We start from the raw sequence: 26,457 nt of genomic DNA on the forward strand, positions 1-26,457 counted from the left end.
GAGGGGTATATATAATATATGTGGAGCACAGTGTGGTCAGTTGTGGTGTGAGGGGTATATATGATATATGTGGGGGCACAGTGTGGTCAGTTGTGGTGTGAGGGGTATATATAATATATGTGGAGCACAGTGTGGTCAGTTGAGGTGTGAGGGTTATACATGATATATGTGGGGACACAGTGTGGTCAGTTGAGGTGTGAGGGGTATATATAATATATGTGTGGCACAGTGTGGTCAGTTGAGGTGTGAGGGGTATACATGATATATATGTGAGGGTCAGATGTGAGGAGAATATAGGATGATGTCAATCAGGTCTGTTTTATAAACAAGCAGAAATGAATTGTGACTGGAAGAAGTCTCCTGGAAGATCAGACAGGAAGGAAGAGACAACATTGGGGACGTCACCTGTAAGTCATTGGATGACACTGCAGCCTCTGTGCAGGACTGGTATCTACTACTATATAGTCACTATATGCTGGTACATACTGGTCTGTGTGTAGGTTATCATATAGTATTGCAGTATTATCCAGTCATTATGTAGTGGTGATAATCCTGATTTAATGTTATTATCTGGGCTTGTACAGAGGTGTCATTAGTGATATTGCCCTGTGCTGGTTGGTGTTTATATAATAACAATATGGCGGTAAAGTTTTATCAATAAATGGAGTTTATATGTGGTAAATTATTGGTAATCCTGGTCTGTGTATAGAGTCTTGTGTTCATTATCAGGAAGTTGGTATTTTCTTTATGTTGTGGTAATGCTGTGGGTCACAGTTTAGACGGATCTTTTGGAATTGTTTGGAATATTGGTTTTATGGTAGTTTTAATTGGTGACAGTATTGAGGTATCATTATCTGGTAATAGTATAGCGCTGATATTTGAAACCGGATAACTATGTGGTATCTTTTTTTCACATATATTGTTGTGGAAGGGGGCCCCACGTTGGGTGCCGAGCTGGGGGGCCCCATCCTAAATTAAGTGCTCCATACCCCTGGGACCCTTAATCTGGCCCTGATTATGGATACTGCTATACATGGGGACCGAATCCATATGTTTGCCTATACAATAGAGGACGGAGAGAGGATCTTACAGGGTTTGGACATTGATGCTGCATTCCTTACCACCCCACCTACTCCTGAGTTAAAGCGCAAATATGAAAATGACTCTAGAAGGTTGGTCAAACTACAATTGCATGTTGTAACCTTGAGCGAGTATTATAAATCACGCATGATACTGAGAAGGATGCATTCCAGAGTTAACGCCTACATTTTTTCTCATGAACCCGAATTTTGTGCAAAATGTTAAAAATTTTTAAATAAATATTCTTTAGACTTAATATTCTTAAAGGGAACCTACCACCACGATTCTACCTATAAAGGTAGATCGGGTGGTAGGTGGATGTAAGGGACGTGAGGAGAGCTCTTTTTAGAGCTAATCCTCACGTCCCCGCTAACTTTTAATAAACTTTATTCCCCTAACATGTAAATTTAGTTATGCGGCTACTGGGGCGTGGAGTAGCCGGGCACGAGGCTACACAGCGCGGCTACTCCACGCCCCAGTAGCCACGTTACTCCTCCTACCCTGTGTGTTCGGCGCGCAGCTACGAGGAGCCCTCGCCCGACATGCTGGCGTTATGCGCATGCGCAGAACGCAGCTGAGCAGCCACAGCTCCGAGGCCGGAGCTACTGCGCATGCGCAGAACTCCGGCTTGTCGGATGCCGCGCGCTGAACACACAGGGTAGGAGGAGTATTGTGGCTACTGGGGCGTGGAGTAGCCGCGCTGTGTAGCCTCGTGCCCGGCTACTCCACGCCCCAGTAGCCGCATAACTAAATTTACATGTTAGGGGAATAAAGTTTATTAAAAGTTAGCGGGGACGTGAGGATTAGCTCTAAAAAGAGCTCTCCTCACGTCCCTTACATCCACCTACCACCCGATCTACCTTTATAGGTAGAATCGTGGTGGTAGGTGCCCTTTAAATAAAAGAGTTTTTGAAAAGGGAGATATGCAATCTGAAATGTAAAATACAGGAGACTTAGCCTTCATTAAAGGTTGCTCCTGTCGAGGATGATTTTGCAAAATGTGATGAACTCATTAAAACCAGAGTTATTAACTCCAAACGTGAACAGGAGGAAACTAAACGTAAAAAATGGAATCATGATATGGAGGAATACAAAACAGGATTGATCTATGGATGGCAAGGCAATCAAGCACAGGCTAGCCAAAGGGAAAACCATAAACGGAAAACTAGGAATCACAATGGCAAAAGATATAGCCCTAACTCTGACAACAAAAGAGACATTGCACAGTCAGCTTCATCGACATCTTTTTTAGGAACACCGATGACCACACAAACAAAAAATGATCCAAAACCCAGAGAGGGGGAGGTAAAGCATCACAAAACGAGGAAATAGTGCACGTATGAAACAGAAATCAACAACACCAACGTGATGGCCCTCAGGAAAAGGAACTAAAATCCTTAGTGGTAAATATTTCATCCAAAACATTATCTGATCAATTCTTTGTTCTGTCCAAAGGATTGTCTTTCTGTATTGAGTCCAAACCTGATTGGTTCCAGACAGAAATTGATCTACAACAATTTTTTCGGACTTTCAAATTGAAATACTACTTTTGTAACTAAATGTTTAATACTATGTCTGGTAATTTGGACGATTCTGAATTATCCCTTAAACGTATCCAATAACGGAACAGAAGTAGGTTCACTCCCGATTTTGAGGCTCCTCATATTGAGGCCTTCACATCGACAGTTAAACAAGAGGTCTACAAATTACGCACAGCAGTCTCGAATTCTGGGTTATCCTATCCAAACTTAATACAAGCTGAGATAGCGGCAATAAGTGAGCTAGCCCAAGACAGCAACATTACTATCAAGCCCGTGGATAAAGACGGAGCGGTGATTGTCATGGATGCCAGCTCATATTTTGCTGAAATACGCAGGCAGTTATCCGATACTAATACTTATTGTTGTATTGCATCTGACCCTAAAATCGAATGCTTATTGGATGAGGCTGTATCTCTAAAAATAATTGACAAGGATATGCATAAATTGTATCCGGTAGTGGGTCAATTTTCTCCAACAATGCAACCTTTTTGGATAGGGTGCTACGTGACCTGTCCACTACAGGCCAATCATACATACAGGGTACCACCGATTTTATTAACAAACTCAGTGAGCTGAATAATATGGAGATGGGTCGCATGTATTTGGCCTCCTTTGATGTAGTGTCCTTAAAAACATCAATCGACCACCAAAGAGGACTCAATACTGTTAAAAGTAAACTCTCTACTGAACAATACACTTGTGCCGCACAAAAATGTATACTTGATTTGCTAAAACTAGTTCTGAGCAATAATTTTTTCTTACAACTAATGGGAGCTGCAATGTTTGCCAATATGGAACCTACATATGCCAACATTGGACAGGTACAGAACAAGAATTATTTGAATTTCACAAATATTTAAAAACCATTGATTACTCATTATCAAATTCACGTTGGTACATTTAAAAAATGAGATTCAGTTTCTAAACATTTTGGTTACACTAAAAGATGGAACTCTGGAAACAGATTTATATGTAAAACCTACGGATAGGAACACATTACTTGAAATGTATCACTAGCGATCCACAAAAATCACACAAAAACAAACAAGACATGGCCAAAAAATTTTTTACAGCAAAGTTATCCTCAGAAGGTCATCAACAAAAATTTTGAAAAAGCTATCATATTGATAGGACTAATTTATTGTCCTCTGGGATGAAAAGGGTTCCTATGAAAGAATACCGTTTGTGTCAACTTATAATGAACAAAGTGATGCCATTTCAAACATCATACGTAAGCATTGGTCCAAATTATTGGGTAGTATTGTTCCTGTCCCTGAGTTTCAAAACCCTCCCCTCTTGTCATATTGTAAATCACGATTGATATGTGATTGAGTAGTTAAATCAGATGTAGGCCCCACGAGAGTCAGTAGACAAACGGGAATCTTTGTTAAGTGAGAAAGGGATCATTCCCATGGTGTAATTGTATTAACTATAAACAAATGAATAAGGGATCACATTTTTCACATAATGTTGATTATCACATTAAACATTATCTTGAAGGGGTATTCCACGAATCAGCATAATTCATATACAAATGGGTGCTTAAAATATAAGCTAATATGTGATTAGTTGTTATTTTAAATTTTGCTCCCCTTAGCAGAAAAATGCTCCTGACATAGACTGTAATGGAGAATTAAAATGCTACTGGCCCTTTAATCAGTCCGTTAATTTCCTCCGCGCGGAGAAGACACAGGACAGAAGATGGCCGCTGGTCACATGTCCACATCACATGTCCAGCACCTGCCTGGGCAGGTCACGTGATCACCACTACGTTTGGCTGTAGTCGGTTTGTTGCAGTGCACCCAGTTACACATCATTACTATGGTAACAGAACAAGAAATCCTGTTATATTATCACTGGGAGAAGAGCATAACAGGTGGGAGGAGTTACTGAGAACTAAAGGATCTTGGGACATGTAATTTCCAGTGGCGCCCATCTTGGTGCATACTTTAGAGATCCATTAAAATTTTGTGAATCATAAAATAAAACTATTTAAGCTCCATTTTGTTACTAATGACATTAAGTTTTGTTACATTCATTTATTTATAGCATTATGGGTTTTTGTATCAGACGTTCATATTCCCGGAATACCCCTTTAACCAACAACGTTACACTTTAACTGCTGCCGATGGCAGTTAAATGATACATACATGCAGATCCCAGAAGCATGATTATAATCATATATATATTAAGAGTTGTAAAATATTGTATATGTACTCAAGCCTTCAAGACTATTTTTGTACCATATATACCTTTTTGTATAATAAAGTTATTAAAGTTATTAAAGGAAAAAAAAGTATGTATTACACACTTCCCCCTAAAAAAAAAAAAAAAAAAGAGTTGGGTCTTTCCAGTCCTAGGCCTCCTTGGAAATGCTAATACACTGGTTTTCTCCAGACTGGATAAAGGGGTCATCTTGCGTTTAAAAAACATGACTGCCTTCTTCCAAAAACAGCACCACCTGTGATCATGATTTGCTCCAGTTTTAGAGATTAGAAAGCCGATATGTTTTTATTTCTATGATACCAAGAACAAAGTTTTGCAGAATAACTTTCCAGGTTTTTTATATATTTTTTAAAACCATAGTTATCACCAACTTTTACAATATGCATCTAAGATATAAGATAAATGTTTCAAGAAAAGGTTAACAACTGTCAAATATTCCATTAATTTCTTTAACTCATTATAAAGACATCTGGTGGCGTTCAGGTCTGCAGTGTGTAAAATCACTATCAATATATTACCTGCATTACTCATAGTGATCATCAGACCATTACTTTTACAAGATTATGTAAGGTTCATATCTGGGTGAGTGAAAACAGAAGGTGTAGAAAGCAAGCATCTACATACAACATTGACACATGTACACTAAAGCTCAAAAGTTTGGTGTCACTTAGAAATTTCCCTATTTTTGAAGGAAAACCACATTAAATGATTCATAAATACACTCTATACATTGTTAATATGGTAAATGACTATTCTAGCTGCAAATGTTTTTTGATTTTAAATGTTTTAATACAATAACAATGTTCAGGTATGAAAACTGTTTGGCTGATTAGAAAAGTAAACTTCCTTTGAGTTGGTTGAGAATCTGGATAATCACATTTGTTTGTTCTATGAAACTCTCACAATGGCCAGGAAAAAAGAACTTTCATGTGAAACTCGGCAGTCTATTCTTGTTCTTAGAAATGATGGCCATTCCATGGGACAAATTGCCAAGAAACTGAAGATATCCTACAACGATGAGAAGTACTCCTTTCAGCACAAACAGGCACTAACTGCACAACTAAGCAACAAGACATGTACATTAGAGTTTCTAGTTTGAGAAACTGACGCATCACAGGTCCTCAACTGGCAGCTCCATTAAAAGCCAGTGTCAACCTCTATAGTGAAGAGGCGACTTCAGGATGCTGGCCTTCAGGGCACAATGACAAAGAAAAAGCCATATCTGAGACACGCTAATAAAAGGAAAAGATCAATATGGGCAAAAGAAAACAGACATTGGAGAGAGTAAGATTGGAAAAAAAGTGTTATGGAGAGACAAAAAGGTTTGGACCACACAGAAGTACATTTGTGAGATGAAAAACGATGCTGGATGAGTGTCTGATGCAATCTGTCAAGCATAGTGGAGGTAATGTGATGATCTGTGGTTGCTTTGGTGCTGGTAAAGTGGGATTTTTGTACAAGGTTAAAAGGATTTTGAATAAGGAAGGCTATAACTCCATTTTGCAACACCATGCCCAGTGGACAGCACTTGAATGGAGCCAATTTCATTCTACAACAAGACAATGGCATAAAGCATCTCCAAATTATGCATGAACTATTTAGGGAAGAAGCAGACAGCCAAGTCACCAGATCTCAACCCCATTGAGCAGTTGTGGGAGCAGCTTGACCGTATGGTACGCAAAACGAGCCTATCAAGCCAATCCAACTTGTGGGAGGGGCTTCTGGAAGGGGTGATTACCTCAGCAAATTAACAACTAGAATGCCAAAGTTCTGCAATGCTGGAATTGCAGCAAAGGGAGCATTATTTGATGAAAGCAAAATTGGAAGTAGGAATTTGTCTCGGGCTCACCCGTGCTCCTCCATGTTCCCCAGCCGCCCATAGCCATTACTAACCGATCCTCGCTCCGGCGGCTGTGCGCGCATCCCTGTCTCCTATGGCGTGTGCGTGACTGCTTCAAAAGATTTAAAGGGCCAGTGCACCGTTAATTGGAGCTGGCCATACCCAGCCTCTCCCTGCACATCCCATGCTGCCCGTCCTGACCTCCTGTTTGTCCCCGACTATGATTCTGCCTGACGTCTGTGTACCTCACCTTGGCTGCCACCGCGGACAAAGTCACCCCTGTGGAACAACCTGGTGGTACCTCGCCGCAACAAGACCAACCTGCTTTGCGGCAAGCTCTGGGGAAAAACGGGTACCACCTATATTCCGGTCCCAAGTGTCGGCCTACATCATCGTCCACGGTGGTCCAGTGGGTCCACTACCCCTGGAGCCTGATGATTATTATTCCAAATGAATAAAAAATATTTCAAACTTTGTCAATGTCTGACTATATTTTTATTCATTTTCCAACTCATTTGAAAAGAAAAGTTTTCATGAAAAAAAACGAAATTGTCTGTGTGTCCCCAAACTTTTGAGCGGTAGTGTATACTTTAACCAACAATCATGGATTATTTTACCATAATTTAGGACTATAATGCACTAATCTAGGCAGAGAATTCCCACCATCTTTGGGGAAAGAGAATTTGGGCTTAACAAGTATAGTACAGAAATAGAGCCATAACTGTGGTCCGTTCAGGGAAGCTGCACAAGAACTTGCTCAGTCTGTGGAACCGCACCCGTTGCTGTTGATGGGAGCCTGGAGCCAAAAGACTGTGGGTTCACTGAATTGAAGACCCTCTAAGAACTGCTTGCTAGAGAACATCAAGACTATGACTTCTGCATTTATAATCTGCATACATGTAGATAGCAAAAATATTTCTAGGCATCTTTAATTCCAATGGAAACTAATGCACTGTGAGTCCTCCACAAGAGAGAACATACAGTAAATGAAATAATTATTTGATCCCTTGCTGATTTTGTACCAATTACAAAGACATGAACAGTATATAATTTTAAGGGTAGAATAATTTTGACATTGAGAGATAGAATACCAAAATAAAATCCAGAAAAATCACATTGTATATATTTATGCATTTTGGTGAAAGAAATAAGTATTTGCTCCCCTACCAACCTTTTAGGGTGCATTCACATGTGATGTTAACACGTGTTTTGTAAATGTAAAAGAGTATTGTAATTAGGCAAAGCTGTTGTATTGTGTTTTAAAAATGCATGAATTAACGCCACGTGTGAACGTAGCCTAAGAGTTCTGGCGCCTACAGATTTGTATTTTCACATCTGTGGTTCAGTGATTTTTTTGCAGGCAGTGACAGGTTCCTATAGAGCTCTAGTAACTATCTGACACCCTGCTTGTAGCTAAAAATTCTTCCCCTGAGATTCCGATATATTCAACTTTATAGTTTTACGTGGTAACACGGCATGGCTACATGTAGTCCAGGTGGGCGTGGCCTCCTCGGGCTGAGTCCAGCAGCTTCTCTCCATCCCTATTGTTGTATGCTGCTATAATGTCATGTGACCAGGGTGACATCATCGCAGGTCCTATAGCTTTTGTAGCATTAGGAACTGTACACTAAGCATATATGTCATGAAATCAAAGCATATTTTATCACATGAAATCACAGCAGCCTGCATGGAGAGGAGTAGAAGTCCATGGAGGCTGCGGTGATTGTTTTATGTGGTCAGATATGTACATGGGGTATAGTTTTCATATTAAGTAGCTTAAGGATCTTTGATGATGTCATCCTGATCATATGACATTAGGCCACGCCCCCTGGACTCGCTCCAAAGTTGCATAGATACCAGGCAAGATTATAACTCTGATTTTATGGGGATCTGAGGGAAACTACTTTTAGCTACAGGCAGGGTGTCAGATAGTTATTAGAGCTCTATAGGAACCTGCCACTACCTGTATTTGTGAAAATAGTGGTGACGGGTTCCCTTTAACGCCGAAGCCACTTTTCACCTTCCTGACATTTTTTCAAATCTGCCCTGTGTCACTATAAGTGGTTATAACTTTGGAACGCTATAACATATCCAAGTGATTTTGAAATTGTTTTCTCGTGACACATTGTACTTCATGTTAGTTAAAAAATGTTGGTGTTATGTTTTGCATTTATTTATGAGAAAATCAGATATTTGGTGAAAATTTGGAAAAATTCTCAATTTTCAAATTCAAAATGTTCTACTTTTTCCACACATAGTCATATGTCTACTTTATGCCTCTGTGGTTCTTTATACATACTCTCATTTTTGTAAGCTGTTATGGGGCTTTGAACGTTAGGTGTGATTTTTCACATTTTCATAAAAAACGCAAAATCCTGCTATTGAGGGACCTGCTCAGGTTTCAAGTCACTTTGTGAGGCCTAAATAAAAGTAAAACCCCATAAATTACCCCATTATAGAAACTATACCCCTTAACGTACATAAAACAACTTTTATGAAGTGTGTTAACCCTTTAATTGTTTTACAGGGGGTTAAAACAAAATCGGCTGCAATTTCGAAGTTAAATTTTTTTTTGGTTTTTCATAAAATGTACAAATTCTCAGTGGATAAAATACCAAAACGCTCCATAAAGTTTGATACCCAATCTCTCCCGAGTATAACAATACCCCATATGTGGTGGTAACCTGCTGTATGGGCACACGCCAGGGCATCAAAGGGAAGCAGCGCCATTCAGAGCAGATTATGCATTGTCACTTTTTATTCGCTATAAAATCTTTATTTTTTTGGCAATTTGGACATGTAAGGGCTTATTTTTTGTGACATGAGATGCACTTTACAAATATTTCATTTTAGTCGGTCTGTGGATTTTTGATGAGATTTTATTAACTCTTGAATGTATGGAGGAAAAAAAAAATCTATTTTGGTTTTCTTTATTTTTGTATCTTTTTAGGGTATAGTAAACATACTATATTATCTTTATTCTATAGATCACTACGATTACAGTGATACCTCATTTATATAGTTTTTAAAATATATTTTTACAATTTTACTGGAAAAAAACGAATATAAAAGGAAATCTCATTTATTTTTGCATCGCCATCTTTTCGGAGATATAACTTTAATATTTTTTGGTTGACAGAGATGGTTTAGGGCTTGTATTTTACGTGTTGAGTTGCCCTTTTCAGTGGTACTAATTTGGCGCACATAACATTTTTTGATCACTTTTTGGTACATTTTTGTGAAGGGATTTTGATGAAAAATTTACATTTTTGGCGAGTTTTGGGTTTTGTTTTTACGGCATTCATTGTACGCGTCCCATAATGTTTCTGACTTATTGTACAGATTGTTACGGAATATACCAAATATGTGGGGGTTTTGGTGATTTTCAGGTTTTTTTTTTACTTTATTAGATGTGTATAGGGAATGTTTGTGTTTTAGGCCAGTGATTTTCAACCAGTGTGCCGTGGCACACTAGTGTGCCGCGACACATGGTCAGATGTGCCGCGGGGAAAGTTCCCCAAACTATGGTGCCCCCTGTGTTTTGTTTCCCGGCAATGCGCAGCGATGCGCTGTCACGCCTTCTTACAATGTAGGAGACGTGTACAATAACACATGCGCAAGCTTTGAACCTCGCGAGACAAAATTACATCACCGAGGCCGGCGCATCATCCTGAGAGCGGAGAGACTCTCGCATTTGCCCACCGCCAAGATAATGCCCACCTATAATGCTGACTATATGAGCTTTTGCCTGAGTAACTGTTGGCAGAATACTCAGCATATTATTAACTATATGTATAATATGACTGTTTTAGTGTCATTTTGTGCTATTTTGGTTGGTGGTGTGCCCCAGGATTTTCTAAGTATAAAAAGTGTACCCCGGCTCAAAAAAGGTTGAAAATCACTGTTTTAGGCAACCTTAACTTTATTTAATTAATTATTTTTTATTAAAAAGTGTGTTTAATTAGTGTTTTTAACTTTTTTTCTTTACTTTTAAAGGTTGGCTTGAACAAGCAATCCTCTCATCAAACTTGTCAGTGTTAGTTGAGAGGCAAAAATTTAGTCCCTTTGATAAGAGTGCTGTCTTAGAGAGCGTATATGATGATAGATTAAATAGTGTTTATAATTGGTTTTATCAGTTTTGGTATGTAGTATATGAATTTAAATAAAGATATTGAAGTATGTCTGTATGAACAGCCAAATGCACCACAGTATAATCATATTTGTTAGGCTATATTCACACTGCCGTTGCCCACCCGTACCATACGGTAGCGGGCAACGGCAGTGTACGGGGAGAGGAGGAGGAGGTGAGCGCAGCTCACCCCCGCCCCTCTCTATAGGAATTAATGGCGCACGGCGCCGTATTACGGCAAAAGATAGGACAGGTCCTATCTTTTTCCAGGTACGGAGCGGTACGGTGCCGCACATGTGCTGCACCGTACCGCTTCCGTAGGGCGCTGTGCGCCCATTGCCGTCTGTGGAGGACGTATATCGGCCATATATACGTTGGCCGTATATACGTCCTCCATACGGTCGTGTGAATGTAGCCTAAAGATAACATAAGAAAGAGGACCTTGCCTAGTTAATAGTGGTTTGTTAAAGGACACCTGTCATCAGGTCTGTGTCACTAGTCCTGTCACCTCTACCTGTTAGAGCAGCTCACAAGGATCCCATCCCAGCCTTTATCTAGTTATTTCATACATTATTCATTGTAAAATCATCTATTCTTTATCATGTAAATGAGGCTGGTCACATGGTCAGAGGCAGTGATGTCACCCCTGTTACCCCTCCCCTCTCCTCCCCCTGCTCATGTCTGTGTGTAATGTATAGTAAAGCATTGCTAGTGTCTGTGCTTTATCTGCTGACATGCTGCATCCTCCTAATACACAGAGACACAGAGATCAGATACACAAGTACCTGACATGTTCTGCTATAACATGGCTGCATCCTGGAGCTGTTGTATCTCTCCTATACACACACACACAGGCTGCATGGTGTGGCCACCAGCACCAGGAAGCACATCATTATACAGCCTCACATCATTATACAGGCTGTCAGTCATGCACTGGGGGTGTGGCTGTGCCTCCCACTCATGAATAAGCCGGACAGCTTGATTATGCTAATGACTTATTGAACATCTCACAGGTCATTTGCATACAGCTTTAGGACCTCATTGCTTAGGTTTACAGGCATGTAGAGGGACAATGAAGGGATAGATGCAATGCTCTCTAATGATAGTTTATGAAAATATATTTAGTTTAGGGGGTTATTTTGCCTGACGGGTTCTCTTTAAGTAAGAGTTCTCCTTACAGAGACTTTGCTGATTTAGGTCCCCTTGTAGGCATGTGGAGACTAATAGCCAATGGCTCTCCACTAACGGTTTCTGGGAAAAAATGCAAATAAGTTTCCCCGGATGGGATAAGGAAAACCATGCCTCTTTTAGCTACCTTAACATCAAGCTTGACCCTCAGGAAGCCTTATGAAGTGGCACATTCTACTAGTACCAAATACAACCAGAAGGTGGTGACATACTACATCATATCTCAAATATGGCTCAAATATCCCAACATTCTCTAATTGTAAGCTTACAGTACAAGTGTATAATGGATCTTATGTATCTTAGATTCTCTTGTCTATCTTTTGACCACCTACTAGTTTTAGGTTCCGGAAATTTGTGCACCATATGACCCCTGGAAGACACAGGTGTGCTACAATTTAGCCTCAATTTGGGTTAGAATTGTGTCCCATTCAGATTGATAAACCTGTTTTATGCATAATTGATTGGGTGTTAGAAATTAAAATATGGGGTTCTGGACATTTACATGGTGTGTTGTTAGCCAAATGCGTATGTAGTATCCGAATGATGTATAAAGGACCGATAAGGGGTTGGAGCAGAGGTATAACTCGAAGACACTGGGCCCTACTGCAAAATCTGTACCAAGCACCCTAACTGAAATGTCTTCTTAATAGTACTAGTCTCTCCCTATGGGGGATACTAACCCTTCTTACTCTCCCTGGGCCTAGATGTGACAGCACACCCCCAGGCTATGTCCCTGGGTAGGAGTTATTAAAACTGATGTACTAGTTAATGGTACTAGTAACTATTTGCACCTGCCACAATGCAATCTGTATCTATATTCCAGGTAGCTCTTTGGTTATCTGATCAGTTAAATGTGCTGTATGTTAATAACTGATAAAGATATGCTATAATAATAACATTATTCATTTGTACACTGCAATATTTGTTCCAAAAGGGACCTATTCACCATGACTTTTCGGGTTCATGAATAGAATGCTACATCTCATACTCATAATAAGTGACACAAAGGGAAAGCAGCAGAAAGGTGGAAGGGTTGGGGTTAAAGGGAATGCTGCACTAAACAGAAATGCAGAAGTTTCTTCACCAATAGTAGTCACCATTAAGAACTAATACATGCTTAAGACTGCAAGATAAGGAGTCACAAAATAGGCCAATAATCATAGTATTGCTATGTAGAGGTAATATTTATTTTTGTAATTACTATTTTAACAGTTAGGTTTATGGCTAAGAAGAGTGACGACTTTGTTTAGAGCTCAATGCAAACTTTAGGGCCTTGTATTGTACTTTCTGAAGTCCCGCAAAGCAAAGGAGTAATGGGATTATATTCACCTTCACTTGTGTGCGTTTGTCAGTGAGACTGACTTCATATAACTTATTTAATCAGCATGTATTGTGCAAAGAAAAATACTGAGGCGGGAGAGTTGCTGCCGCAGGCTGTGGCGCTGTAGAGACCCTCCTGGCTCCTGCTGTCACAGCTCATATAGTCACAGAAGATGTGCCACACAGGATACCCGCAGGCTGTGCCATCTTGTCAGCCCGCATATGCTCAGCTCATATGACAGCAGCTGGAGGTAAGAGGCGTTGTCTGAGCAAATTTAAAGGGCCATTAAACAAGATACGTTATGTATACACTGGAGATCAAAATTAAAGAACAATGTATGATTACATTATTTTTTGGGGAAAAAATCAAGTTATCTCCATTAAAGGGGTTGTCCAAGAGCTCCAAAGACTTAGGAGTCGGTTGCGGCAGGATTTTGGTCCAGTCTTCTTCCACTGCTGTGGGTATCTTGGCCATAACTTTGTCACCAATTAATTTTTTCTATTCTGTTTAGATCAGGACTCTGGGCTGACCATTTCATAGTTTCAGTGTTTTATTTTTCAAGGAACAAATTAAACCGTTTTGCTGTGTGACAGGGGGAATTATGATGATTGATTGAATGATGAATGCAAGAAAGGAACCACAAGTTGTTGAAGAAGGCTCTGATATACCCTTTGTATTCACTTTGGCATGTAGCTGTATGAGAGGTCCAACTCCTGCTTCAAAAAATATTCCCCCAACCATGACTTCCTCCACCACCTTTCACTGACTTCCTTACATGCTTTGGGTTCAGTCTTTCCCCAATTTTTTGACAAATCAGATCCAAATAAATTAAACTTGCTTTTATCACTAAAATGAACTGTGGATCACTTATTCTCTGTTCACACAAAATAAACTTCAGCAAAGGCAAGGTAGCGTTTCGATTCTCTCTGCTAATAAGCAGTCGCACTAAGACCTCTAACACCGACTGGAATGCCAGTTTGATTACCATGTACACTACGGACCATAACATCATCAGAAAACTACTAACCAAACATTGGAACATCCTGCAGAAGGACCCCCATATTTCGAATTCCTTACCAGACAAACCGAAAATTACCTTTAGAAGGGCGCCTACCCTAAAAAATATACTGGCCCCATCAAGGCTCAAAAAGAAGAAACCATCTACTAAGTCCCATATAAGTTTCTTTCCCGAGCTAAAAGGGGCTTATAAATGCAGATCAGCAAAATGCAAGACCTGTGAGATCCTCATTCACAGAGCCACCACGTTTACCTCCCACACTACAAAGGAAACCTTTTCCATTGATTCATTTATCAACTGCAGCTCAGATTTTGTAGTATATCTCCTTCAATGCCCCTGTACACTACAATACGTTGGCCGCACGTCCCAAACTTTAGGGAAAGAATTAACACGCACTGAAGTAAAATCAAGGCAGGTTTTCCCCTTCACAGCGTCTCGAGACATTGTCTTTCACACCACAATAGGGACATATGCAGCCTTTCTCTGATTCCCATTGAACATATTCCAAGGACTCACCCCAACCGACTGGACCAACTGATCAAGCGTGAAAACTTTTGGATCTATAAGCTCAACACACTGCATCCCAATGGCCTGAACGAGTGCTTGGATAGAGTCTCAAGACCCGCCATCCAGGATCACCGGTGGGTCTGGCATTATGCACAAACCCGTTTTTCAGGACTCTGGGCATATTTTCTGTTGACACATGCCCATACAGCAGCCGGACTTTTAATTATTTTAATTATTTTTACTTAAAGTCTTTCTATGTTATTGCGGTTTTTGGAGTTTCTAAAAACGTCTGCAGTCCGTGCAGATGGCTCCCCTAGTCTGTCTTCATTTTTATTTTCATTCCACATACAACCACCCGGCAGACACTTTACATTTATAATACAATCTTTGTTAATCTGTAATATAGCTTCTATCCCTTTAATCCTCATCTATTCCCAATCCGGCCATCATCCACTCTTTTGCACACACTATCCAGCCACATATCCCCATATCAATCAACTCCCCCATTCTCCACTAAGTTCTCATCTAATCCCTTCAAAATTGCCATTCATATTTTAATTATTTATTTATTTTTTCCCCTCTTGTCTTTATTTGGCTGTGGCCAAATGAACAATTTTTTTCCCCTTCCCCTCCTCTTTATTTGGCTGTGGCCAAATGAACACAAAATTTTTTCTTTTTTTTTCTTTCCTCCCTCCTTTGCTTGGCTCCCGCATATAAACTTGGGAAGTCCCCCACGCCACTGCTATACTCTGGCGTGCAGCGAGACTCACACCCCATATTCCACCAGCGGTAAGTTTCAGCCTCCCTGGTTCATGCCTCTTTCACACACCACCCTCAAAGCCCCCCGTCTATTACCTTATTTATGTATCCCTACCCTCCCTACAGATCGGCCTCTCTCCTGCCTCACTACAGTGCCGTAGCCCTTCTAGCCGGCTCACCCACTACTTAAGGTAACTTCTTCCCTCATTCACCCCCCCTAAGGTCTTTCCTTAGATCCATTCTTCTATCTATTTACTAACTGTGATGCCATCCTCTCCACTCAGGCATTTTTTCCAAGACCACAGGACTAGGTCAATTAGATCCCACCCCAGCTGAGCATATGTGAGTCTCTACATTGCATCCAGGTAAGCCTGCTCTTCACATCTCTTTTAACCCCCCCCCCCTTCTCCCTTATATGACTACCCCTCCCACCACCATCATATCATATATAGTAATTTTTTTCCCTCATATCACAGTATACCCATTACACATATATTTATTCTATTACTTATATTCTTACATATATATATATATATATATATATATATATATATATATAAACATACTTATTTATATAAGAATATATATATTTATTTTAAATAAATATTTTTTTATTTTTTATTTTATTTATTTTTGTATTTTTTACTGCCTATTACATTCATTACATTGTATCCAGTCTTCACGTTCTTTTTTATCTGTTCTACTATTTATACATTTTATCTAAGTTTTTATATATTGGAGTGATTCTTTATATCCCGTATGTATTTCTGATTTGGTTTCACCTTTCTATTAGCCACCACAATTTTACGCCTTTCTTTGTACCCATTTATTTATTATACCTTTTTATTTTGTCTGATGTTTTTTAGTGTCTGTTGCCTTTTGGACATGAGGAAGGGGACAATTCGTCCTCGAAACGCCTCATCCATAAAAATAAAGCCTTTAACACACATCTTGGACTTTACTGTTACATTTTAGCTCTAGGGGCAGCGCGCACCTATATACCTGTGGTTTTTGCACTTACTTTTCTATTGTTCCTTACACCGCCAGTGTCCCACTGCGGATGACGGGAGACGCTGCAGCCCGCCAGATTTACCACTAACCTATTCCACCAGTTCATCTGAACACCATCAATCTTCCCATCATCTTTAGCATCAGGCGCCACGTGTTCACTCCTTTAAACTACAATAAGAGGTTTGGTCACTGCAGAGACGGCTTTCAGTCCAATTGCTCTCAAATGTCAAGTATGACTGTATGACAGATCCTTACCCTGTTCAGTGCTGAACTGGCAAGTAATTTAAACTGCAGTGTTGAAACGATTACCCATGGAGATTTTCTGCATTATTCTGTCCTCTCTTGCATCTGTCTTTCGAGGGTGACCAGCCGTTTTGGGGGACTTGAATAAGTTTGTGATGTTGCACAGATGCAATATTGTAACAACTTGGAACGACCAACTTCTCTGGCTATGACTGATAGGGTCACCCCTTGGCATTCATCTGGACAACCTGCTGCTAAAGGGTTTCAGTCACTTTGGAACAGCACAGCATTTTTGCAAAGTTATTAAAACTGGAACGTAAGGTTGCCATTAAAACAGGGTTTGTCAGATAATTAATGAAATCAGCACCAGGTGGCAGATTAACAACAATAACTTGCAGGTATCTGAAAGTGTTCTCTAGTTTTCGTCAGTGTTTTTTCACAATTCCAGGCAGTCCCCGGGTTGCGTACAAGATAGGGTCCGGAGGTTTGTTCTTAAGTTGAATTTGTATGTACCGTATATACTCGAGTATAAGCCGACCCGAGTATAAGCCGAGACCCCTAATTTCAACACAAAAACTGGAAAAACCTATTGACTCGAGTATAAGCCGAGGGTAGGAAATGCATTGGTTACAGCCTCCCAGTATATAGTCTGCCAGCCCCTGTAGCATACAGCCTGCCCAACCCCTGTAGCATACAGCCTGCCCAGCCCCTGTAGTAGGAAAAAAAATAACACTGTACTCATCTTTCCGACGTCCCCATAGGTCCTCTTCTGTCTCAGACTGTCTCAGACAGAAGAGGACCTATGGGTGACGTCAGAAAGGTGAGTTTTGTCTTTATGTTTTTAGTTGACTCGAGTATAAGCCGAGTTAGGGTTTTTGAGCACAAATTTTGTGCTGAAAAACTAGGCTTATACTCGAGTATATAAGGTAAGTCGAAACTGTATATTTTATAATTGTAGATCCAGACAAAAAAAAATTTTGGCCCCAGTGACAATTGGAGTTTAAACATTTTTTGCTGTAGTGGGACCAATGATTGTCAATAAAGCTTCATTACAGACACCTTACAGCTGATTATTGCAATTTGAAAGTATAGTAAAGCGTGCAGAAAGCTTCACCAGAGGTCAGAGGGGACTGTCTGTAACTATGGGTTGTCTGTAAGTCGGGTGTCCTTAAGTAGGGGACCACCTGAATCTTATTTACATTTTTATTCTGTGCTTTAGAATATATAAATTTAAAAAATAATCTTAAAATACTGTTATTTTACTCATGTTAGGATATATTCACATAGGACTACACAATGACGTTGACATTTAGGAAATTGTGTGTTGTTCACTAACTTTGATCTCCAATGTACATACCAGGGCCGGGATGAGGCATTTTGGTGCCCTAGGCACACATGCAATATTGTGCTTGCCCCTAAAATGTGGCAAAATTAAGGCCGATCCTAACAGGAAAAATGAAACACCCCCCCCCCCCCCCCACCCATTAAAAACAATAAGAAAGGTTAACTGGTATGGAAACATATACGAAAACATCTAATAAGGCCTCCCAGCCATGTTTATAGAGTAAAATAGAAAAATATCTCCCTCCGGTGAAACTAACTGCAATGCTTATACCAAAAAGAATGTAGCAAACACATAAATATATTCCTGCAATTAATATACCAAACACATACATACCAATTACTGGGCCACACATATAAATATTTACCAGCAATGAAGAAACAGCACATAATAATATCCTGTACTTTTTTTTGTATAGACCAAAAATGTATTTACTACACACATCATCATATACCAGTATTACATGTCCTGCACATCTGGGCTACACTCAGTCACAGACATCACTTACTGTTAGGCTGCAGTTGTCTCCTATGTTGGTGTTGCTTTGGTCCATCCCGCTCGTCTTCCCATAGTCTCCTTCTTGTTGCCAATCCTTCTCCATCAGGTAGAGAACGTCATGGAAACTTCTCCCAGTCATGACTTATCTCTGCAGAATTTGCTACCCGGGTGACTGTGGCCTCTGGAGAACATCTCCACACTCTGGCCCTAAAAAAATCACAGTCAATATAATGTCCCCTAGATAACAGCTAAGTGCCTCCTGCATATACAGATAACACACTGCTACCCGTCAATATACTATAGTATATGCTACTGTATAATTTCACCCTCATTAATCGGGTAGCACCAGCACATTTTCCCAGTATACAGGTGGCACATGCCCTTAGTATATAGCCAGCCAATATATATATAGTAAATAGCCAGCATGCCCCCAGGTAGTATATAGCCAGCCTACAAACCGTGTAGTATAAAGCCATCCACCCCCACAGTAGTATATAGGCATCCTGGCCCCCTGTAGTATATAGCCAGCCTGCCTCCCTGTAGTATTTAGCTAGCCTGCCCTCCATTATATAGTCAGCCGCCCCTTGTAGTATATAGCCAGACTGCCCCGAGTAGTATATAGCAAGTCCACCCATAGTATTCAGCCACCCTGCCCCACACTGTAGTATTTAGCCTGCCCTGCATTGTATACAGCCACCCTTCCCTTCTATGTAATATATAGCCTGCCCCCCGTTGCATACACCCAGCCTGTTCCTCCCTGTAGTATATAGCCTGCCCCCGTTGCATACAGCCAGTCTGCCCCTACCGGTGGTATATAGCCTGCCCCTGCCTGTAGTATATAGCCTGCCCCCCGTTGCATACACCCAGCCTGTTCCTCCCTGTAGTATATAGCCTGCCCCCGTTGCATACAGCCAGTCTGCCCCTACCTGTGGTATATAGCCTGCCCCTGCCTGTAGTATATAGCCTTCCCCCCGATGTATACAGCCAGCCTGCCCCTCCGTGTAGTATATAGCCTGCCCTCCCCCGTTGTATATAGCCAGCCTGACCCTCCTTGTAGTAAATTGCCCCCCCCAACTTGCATGCAGCCAGTCTGCCCCTCCCTGTAGTATATAGTCATAGCCAGCCTGCCCCACACTATACCCATCAATATACTATAGTATATTCTACCGTATAGTTTCTGCCTCATTAATCCAGAAGCACCAGCACACTTTCCCAGTATATAGGTGGCACGTGCCCTCAGTATATAGCCAGCCAATATATATATCCAGCCAGCCCCATAGTATGTAGCCAGCCAGTCCCCCAGTAATATATAGCCAGCCTGCCCCCCTGTAGTATATAAGCAGCCTGCCGCCCTTTGGTATAAAGCCATCCAGTCCCCCTGTAGTATATAGCCAACCTGCCAACCCTGTAGTATATACCAGCCGCCCCCTTTAGTATTTAGCTATCCTGCCCCCATTATATAGCCAGCCCCCCTTGTAGTATATAGCCAGCCTGCCCCCAGTAGTATATAGCAGATCCCCCCATAGTATTCAGCCATCCTGCCCCTCCCTGTAGTATATAGCTTGCCCCCATTTTATACAGCCAGCCTGCCCCTCCCTGTAGTATATAACCTGCCCCCATTGTATACAGCCAGCCTGCCCCTCCCTGTAGTATACAGCCTGCCCCCATTGTATACAGCCAGCCTGCCCCTCCCTGTAGTATACAGCCAGCCTGCTCCTCCCTGTAGTATACAGCCATAATAAAAAAAATACTCACCTACTTGCGTTCCATTGAACCGCATGGTCCATTCCGTGGCACCAACGTGGTCTCACTCTATGACCCTAGAGAGCACCAGCTGCACACAGCAACCAGCGATATGCGTATCTTAAAGATACACATATTGCTGGTCGCTATGGCGCCCGAGGATGGAAGGCAAGGGTAGGGCCTATCCGTTGTCCCGGCCCTGGTACATACATAATCTCATAAAAGATGCAATGATCAGTTGTGAGCTTAAAAGGCACCTGCCATCAGGGAAATTGACTGACTATACTACTTGATGTAAATATATTGGTTTTTAACCTGATGAAGGCATTAGTTCAATGTCGAAACGCGTTGTTTTATATACCTCTTATATACCTTTTGTAACAAAAAATAAAAAATGCTTTGATTACTGGAAGATGGGATTTTAAAGTGGACTGTCCTTGCTTGCCATTCTTTGGATTCTACTGCTTGTAAGAAGGTAGAGAACAATGTGACTATAACACAACTGGGATTTATATACGGAAATGTATATACTGTATTTATATAGGGAATTGAATTGATACATAATTTGGTGTAAATTTGTTAATCAAAAATGCACATCTTTTACAATGTTGTTTTGCGTAAGTTTGTGGACACCATTTTATTAGGGTGGTGGCCTAGACCTAATTTTCCACACACTGATGCAGCATTTAAACCATTTCTGTTGAAAAAAAAAACCAAATGTCCTTATTGCAACTCATGATGCCAGATACACCGGTCTATAATTTCCTCATATAGGAGTGTATAGGAACACCTAATGGTACCTTCTCCCATGTGTGGTGGTGGCAGAAGCCAGGTAAGTGTCCTGGCTTACAAGAAAGCTCATTATTTGTCAAGATTTGTGCAGGTTCATTCTCCTCCAGCAGAGGGAGACGTTGTGCTGGCACACTAAATTCGTGTAAAGGTTGGCATCTGTTGGTACCACACTGCAGACAAGAAGCAGGGAAAGCTGCCGTCACAGACCCCTGCAGTCTCCCTGTGGGAATGTCAGCATCTCAGCAGTGTACATAGAGTCAGCCAGAAATTCAGATATGGCTGAGAACACACAGGATTTCAGTGACAAAATAATGTGGACAGGAGAAAGCTAGCATTAAGTTTACAACTTTATTCCACCGTTGGGGATAATATTCGATGTGTGCAGATGTGGGAATGGAAATTAGATGCTGAGTGCATTAAAGTGTTAATGGTTCTAGAATGCAAAGTAGTGGTAATCTTTATAGCATTCTGTGTGTGCAATGCTGGGGGTGAGTCCAGGATGCTATGTCCAGAGGTGTTAACCGTCCTGCATACATATAGGACTAGTTATGTGCGGATGTGGCTAGATGGATGCACAATGTATTAAGCATTTCCACACACGTCTTAATGGATGTACTATTACTGGTTTGCTGAAAGTCATTAGTGGCTAGACTTAAGTATGCATCAACAATATAGGATACAATGTATGCATATTTCTGCAAAATGAGTATCCGTATCCATCCATGATATTATGTGAGAGTAGTAACAATGGTTTTAAAAGCAATGGGGCGCATTGTGCGATAGTTTTCTGTTGGACTTTGAGCGTTCTTTCTAGTGCTTTCTAGTGCTTGCAGTGCAGTGTTTTTAAGAAGCGTTTGTGCCACTATTGTGTCGCACACGACCGTTTTGTGGCGCAGTTGCACTAGGCACCATGCGACACAACTTAGGGGGTGTTCCAGTGCTCAGTCGGACTGTGCGTCTGATTTAACATGCAAAGTCTGTCGCACGCCCTATGTTAAAGGTGCAGCACAAAAAAGTTGGTGAACTCTGTTGTGCCAGTGCAGGGAAGAGTCAGAATCATAATTTCTGGCGCATGTTTTTAATGAATCTGGCGCCCCCTGCATTATACACAGGCAAACCACTTTTAGTGAAGTTGGCACTAATCTTAGTAAATGTGCCTAAAAGAGCAGAAAAACGGTACAAACTATCTATGCTTTTAATAGATCTCACAGCCGTTGTTACAAAAGTTTCAGTGTACCCTGTCAGTGGATCTACATGTGCACAGTACAGTACTCTTACCTCTAACTGGTAACAAAACACAAAACGTCATGCCAATACAAGTATGATTCTCAAATCAACACAGCAGCAATCCAGGGGAAACACTATTTGAAATAAAGGGAATTTCTTACTGTGTTGGCAAGAATATTGGCAAGATGTAACAACAAACATACAGATTACGGAGCAGATTTATTATTCTGTCGTAGTTTACACCAAAAAGTGTCTGCACCTCAAGTGTCTGAAACCCCCCTCCCAAAAAAAAGCCAGTGGGCCAAAAATACTCCTGACCCGACAGAATTATGTCCTAACTTTCTCTAAAGTAAGCCAACTAATAGGAGGTGGAGAGTACGACTAGACCATCTTATACTGCACCAGATTTATCATTCATATACTTATACAAATCTGGTGCAGAATAAGACTGTCTAACACTGCACTGTCTCACCATAGGATACTTTTTATAAATCTATCCCTATGAATTTCTTTTGTAACAAATTCTGTATTGTTAGTTTTGCAATCCAAATACAATTTAACAGACATTCAGAACACTTCTGTTAATAAATGTGGGGGTACTCGTCACCTGTATTTCACTGACAGTCAAAGTAATTGTCACTTTTCCTGACATTGTTCCCATAGTTATCTGCGCTGTCTAGAAGTCTAATGTATCTGTGCCCTTGACAAAATGTCACTGATAGAGATTGTTTACTGTGTTAAAGAACTAGACAGTTTCAACAAGAGGACAGTCCGCCCCTCTTAGTAGTTCACATGAGCGCACATCCTATACCCATAGGCACCACCCTTCTTCCCCTCTCTGACCTGCCTACTGCCTCGCAGGACAGGGGCAGCTGAGCAGATGTTGCCTGCCACTGGCACTTGCTTGCCTGGGCATAGCCACATCACATCACATTATGCCAGAGCTGCACAAAGCATATTTGGTCTGTCCTCCACACCAGCTGAAGGATTCATGTTGCCCTGGGCACTAATACTACAAAGGCACATAGGGCTAGGAAGTCCCTCCTCCCCCTCTGCCATAACAGTAAAATGAATGCATCAACAGAACTCATATACACAACCTCTATGAAGAAACATTCTATTATGTAGGACTCACAAATCAAACACTGGAACCCACTTACTTCTGTACGTAGGGCACTTTCTAAGTTCTACAGATTGCCATGTATGTTATTTCTTCACAGTGACAGCTTTTCGTAAAGCGTTTAGGTGACAATTTTTTCCAGTATGATCAAACCTTTGTCCTATACGACCTTAGTAAAATTAAATACAAGGACATGCCTCCTATTTAAGTATTCAAGACACATTTATCGCACATTGAAGCATATTCATATAAGTTATAGTGGTGCAAGAAAGAAATCATGACCCCAATATCTCAGGGGCTCCCAGTCCACCAAGCCATATAGACAGTAGCATAGTGTAATATTTAGCTTCTACATGGTGTTGCAATATTAGCTAGGATGAATTCACACGGAGTTAGGTGAGATGAAGGGTCATACAAGTATACTAGTGATACATCAAGATAGAAAGGACTCTATTGGACTTGTTTTATTGTTTGTATGGCCCTCTACCTACAGTCCTTGTACATTCAAGTGTACATGCATAGAAGTCTTTTCAAGATCACATGCTAGAACTAACTTTTTAAACTGAAAATTTTGAGAGCCAAAAAGTGAAAGCTGCGTTGAACCCATGAAAAATACACAATTTAGCTCATACTGAGTACTATGTAAATAAAGCAAAGCACCTCTCCAGATTTAAAGACTGGACACGCAGTACTGTTTTCAATGCTAAACATTCTAATATGTTAGTTGTCTGACAGCTGGAACCCCAACAATTGCAATTTGTACAGTACCCAAGAAATGCACATACATAACCACTCAAATGTGTCAGTCCCGTAGAAGTGAACCCAGTGGTAATCACACCAACAGTCTATTCACATGGAGACTTAGAAGACCTCAATATTCACAGCATCAGTGTCTGTTAACACAAGGGAGAGTCCCAATATGTAAGGAAAATATACCAGGCTGCAAAAGTAGGCAAGAGTTACAGAAGACCGCAGGTTCCTGGATATCCAGAGATCACATCAAGCGTGTATATATGGGACAAACCCTAAAGTGAATAGCCACTAAGTAGAGTCAGGTTGCCAAACGTTTGTGAGTCTGCAGACTGGACACTGAACAATAAAAGAAAACAGAATTCATAGGCGTAGATTTATCACTGCTACTATGCCAGTTTTCTGGCATAGAAGCAGTGAAATAATTATAACATTGATTATAAATAACAGTGACTACGTCCCCTTCACTCCATGTGGAAGGGTAAAGCAGTTGGCAAAGTATTTGTTCTTACATTTCTTCTCGTCTTTAAGGGGTTTTCCCACGAAGACAAGGTTAGGCCCTATCCACGGGATAGGGCCTCATTTGCTGATCAGTGGGGGTCTCAATGCCGAGACACCCACAGATCGCAAAAACAAGGGCCCGGCCAACCCCTCGCCGCTCCTCAGACTAATGAAGCAGACAGCCGCACATGACCGTTATGCTCCATTAAAGAGAACCCGTCATGCAAAATAACCCCCCTAAACTAAATATATTTTCATAAACTATCATTAGAGAGCATTGCCTCTATCCCTTCATTGTCCCTCCACATGCCTGTAAACCTAAGCAATGAGGTCCTAAAGCTGTATGCAAATGACCTGTGAAATGTCCAATAAGTCATTAGCATATTCAAGCTGTCCAGCTTATTCATGAGTGGGAGGTACAGCCACACCCCCAGTGCTTGACTGACAGCTGCTCCATGTAATGGCTGCTCCATGTGCTTGCTAGTGGCCACGCCTCCTGCAGCCTGTGTGTGTGTGTATATGAAAGATACAACAGCTCCACGATGCAGCCATGTTATAGCAGAACATGTCAGGTACTTGTGTAGCTGATGTCTGTGTCTCACATGTGTATTAGGAGGATGCAGCATGTCAGCAGATGCAGCACACACACTAGCAATGCTTTACTATACATTACACACAGACATGATCAGGGGGAGGAGAGGGAAAGGTAACAGGGGTGACATCACTGCCTCTGACCATGTGACCAGCTTCATTTACATAATAAAGAATAGATGATTTTATAATGATTAATGTATGAATTGACTAGATAAAGGCTGGGATGGAATCCATGTGAGCTGCTCCAACAGGTAGTAGTGACAGAATTAGTTACAGAGACCTGATGACAGGTGTCCTTTAATCTCTATGGAGCTGACAGAGATCGGTGAGCGCAGCACTCGGCAATTTCCGTCAGCTGCATAGAGATTAATGGAGCAGAACGGTCATGTATGGCCGTCTGCTCCATTAATCTGAGGAGCGGCGAGGGGTCGGTTGGATCATTTTCGCGATCTGTGGGGATCTCAGCACTGAGACCCCCACTGATCAGCAAGTTAGGCCCGTGGATAGGGCCTACCTTGTCTTTGTGGTAAAACCCCTTTAGTGTAATGTATGTGAACCCCTTATTGTACAGCACCGTGGAATTAATGGCTCTCTATGCATTAATAATAATCAAGACAATAAAAGGTCCTCCAGCCTTTGAATGAAGCTTCGATATTATTCCAGATCCATCCCCAGAGTCAAGAATATTTCTGCAGCCCCTTCTTGGATTGTGAACCAAGGATAGGATACAACACCATGAACACACAAGCGTGGGAACTCATTGGGGAAAAAAATGATCTAAAATGTATTTGAAATATTTTTAGAAAGGTTAAATAATTCTTCATGCTAAAAGGAAAAAGTGTGCATGGATAAGGATACAAGACCACCTATTACAACGGTCTTGCCGGTTTAAGTATAAGGGGAGGGGGATTTTGTTTTTTGTTATACTAATGTTATGATGTACAGAATAGTGGATGCACCCTAAAAAAAAAAGACATAGGGGTATAAATCCCCACCCCCCTCTTACAAAGTAGCAGAAGTGTACCAA

The 26,457-nt window shown here is 41.0% G+C and overlaps 1 protein-coding gene across 1 annotated transcript in view; it reads right to left on the bottom strand.

Annotated features, from left to right (window-relative positions):
• CDH15 (cadherin 15) overlaps positions 1–19,008 on the bottom strand; it is a 71,035-nt gene extending 52,027 nt beyond the window's left edge. The window contains exon 1 of the mRNA XM_072117444.1: positions 18,714–19,008. Within this exon, the coding sequence (XP_071973545.1) occupies positions 18,714–18,842 (129 nt within the window). The 5' untranslated portion in view covers positions 18,843–19,008. The remainder of the gene's footprint in view (positions 1–18,713) is intronic.
• Positions 19,009–26,457: the final 7,449 nt, after the last annotated feature.

The sequence above is a fragment of the Engystomops pustulosus genome, chromosome 7 (genome assembly GCF_040894005.1).
Source record: "Engystomops pustulosus chromosome 7, aEngPut4.maternal, whole genome shotgun sequence".
Taxonomy (NCBI): domain Eukaryota; kingdom Metazoa; phylum Chordata; class Amphibia; order Anura; family Leptodactylidae; genus Engystomops; species Engystomops pustulosus.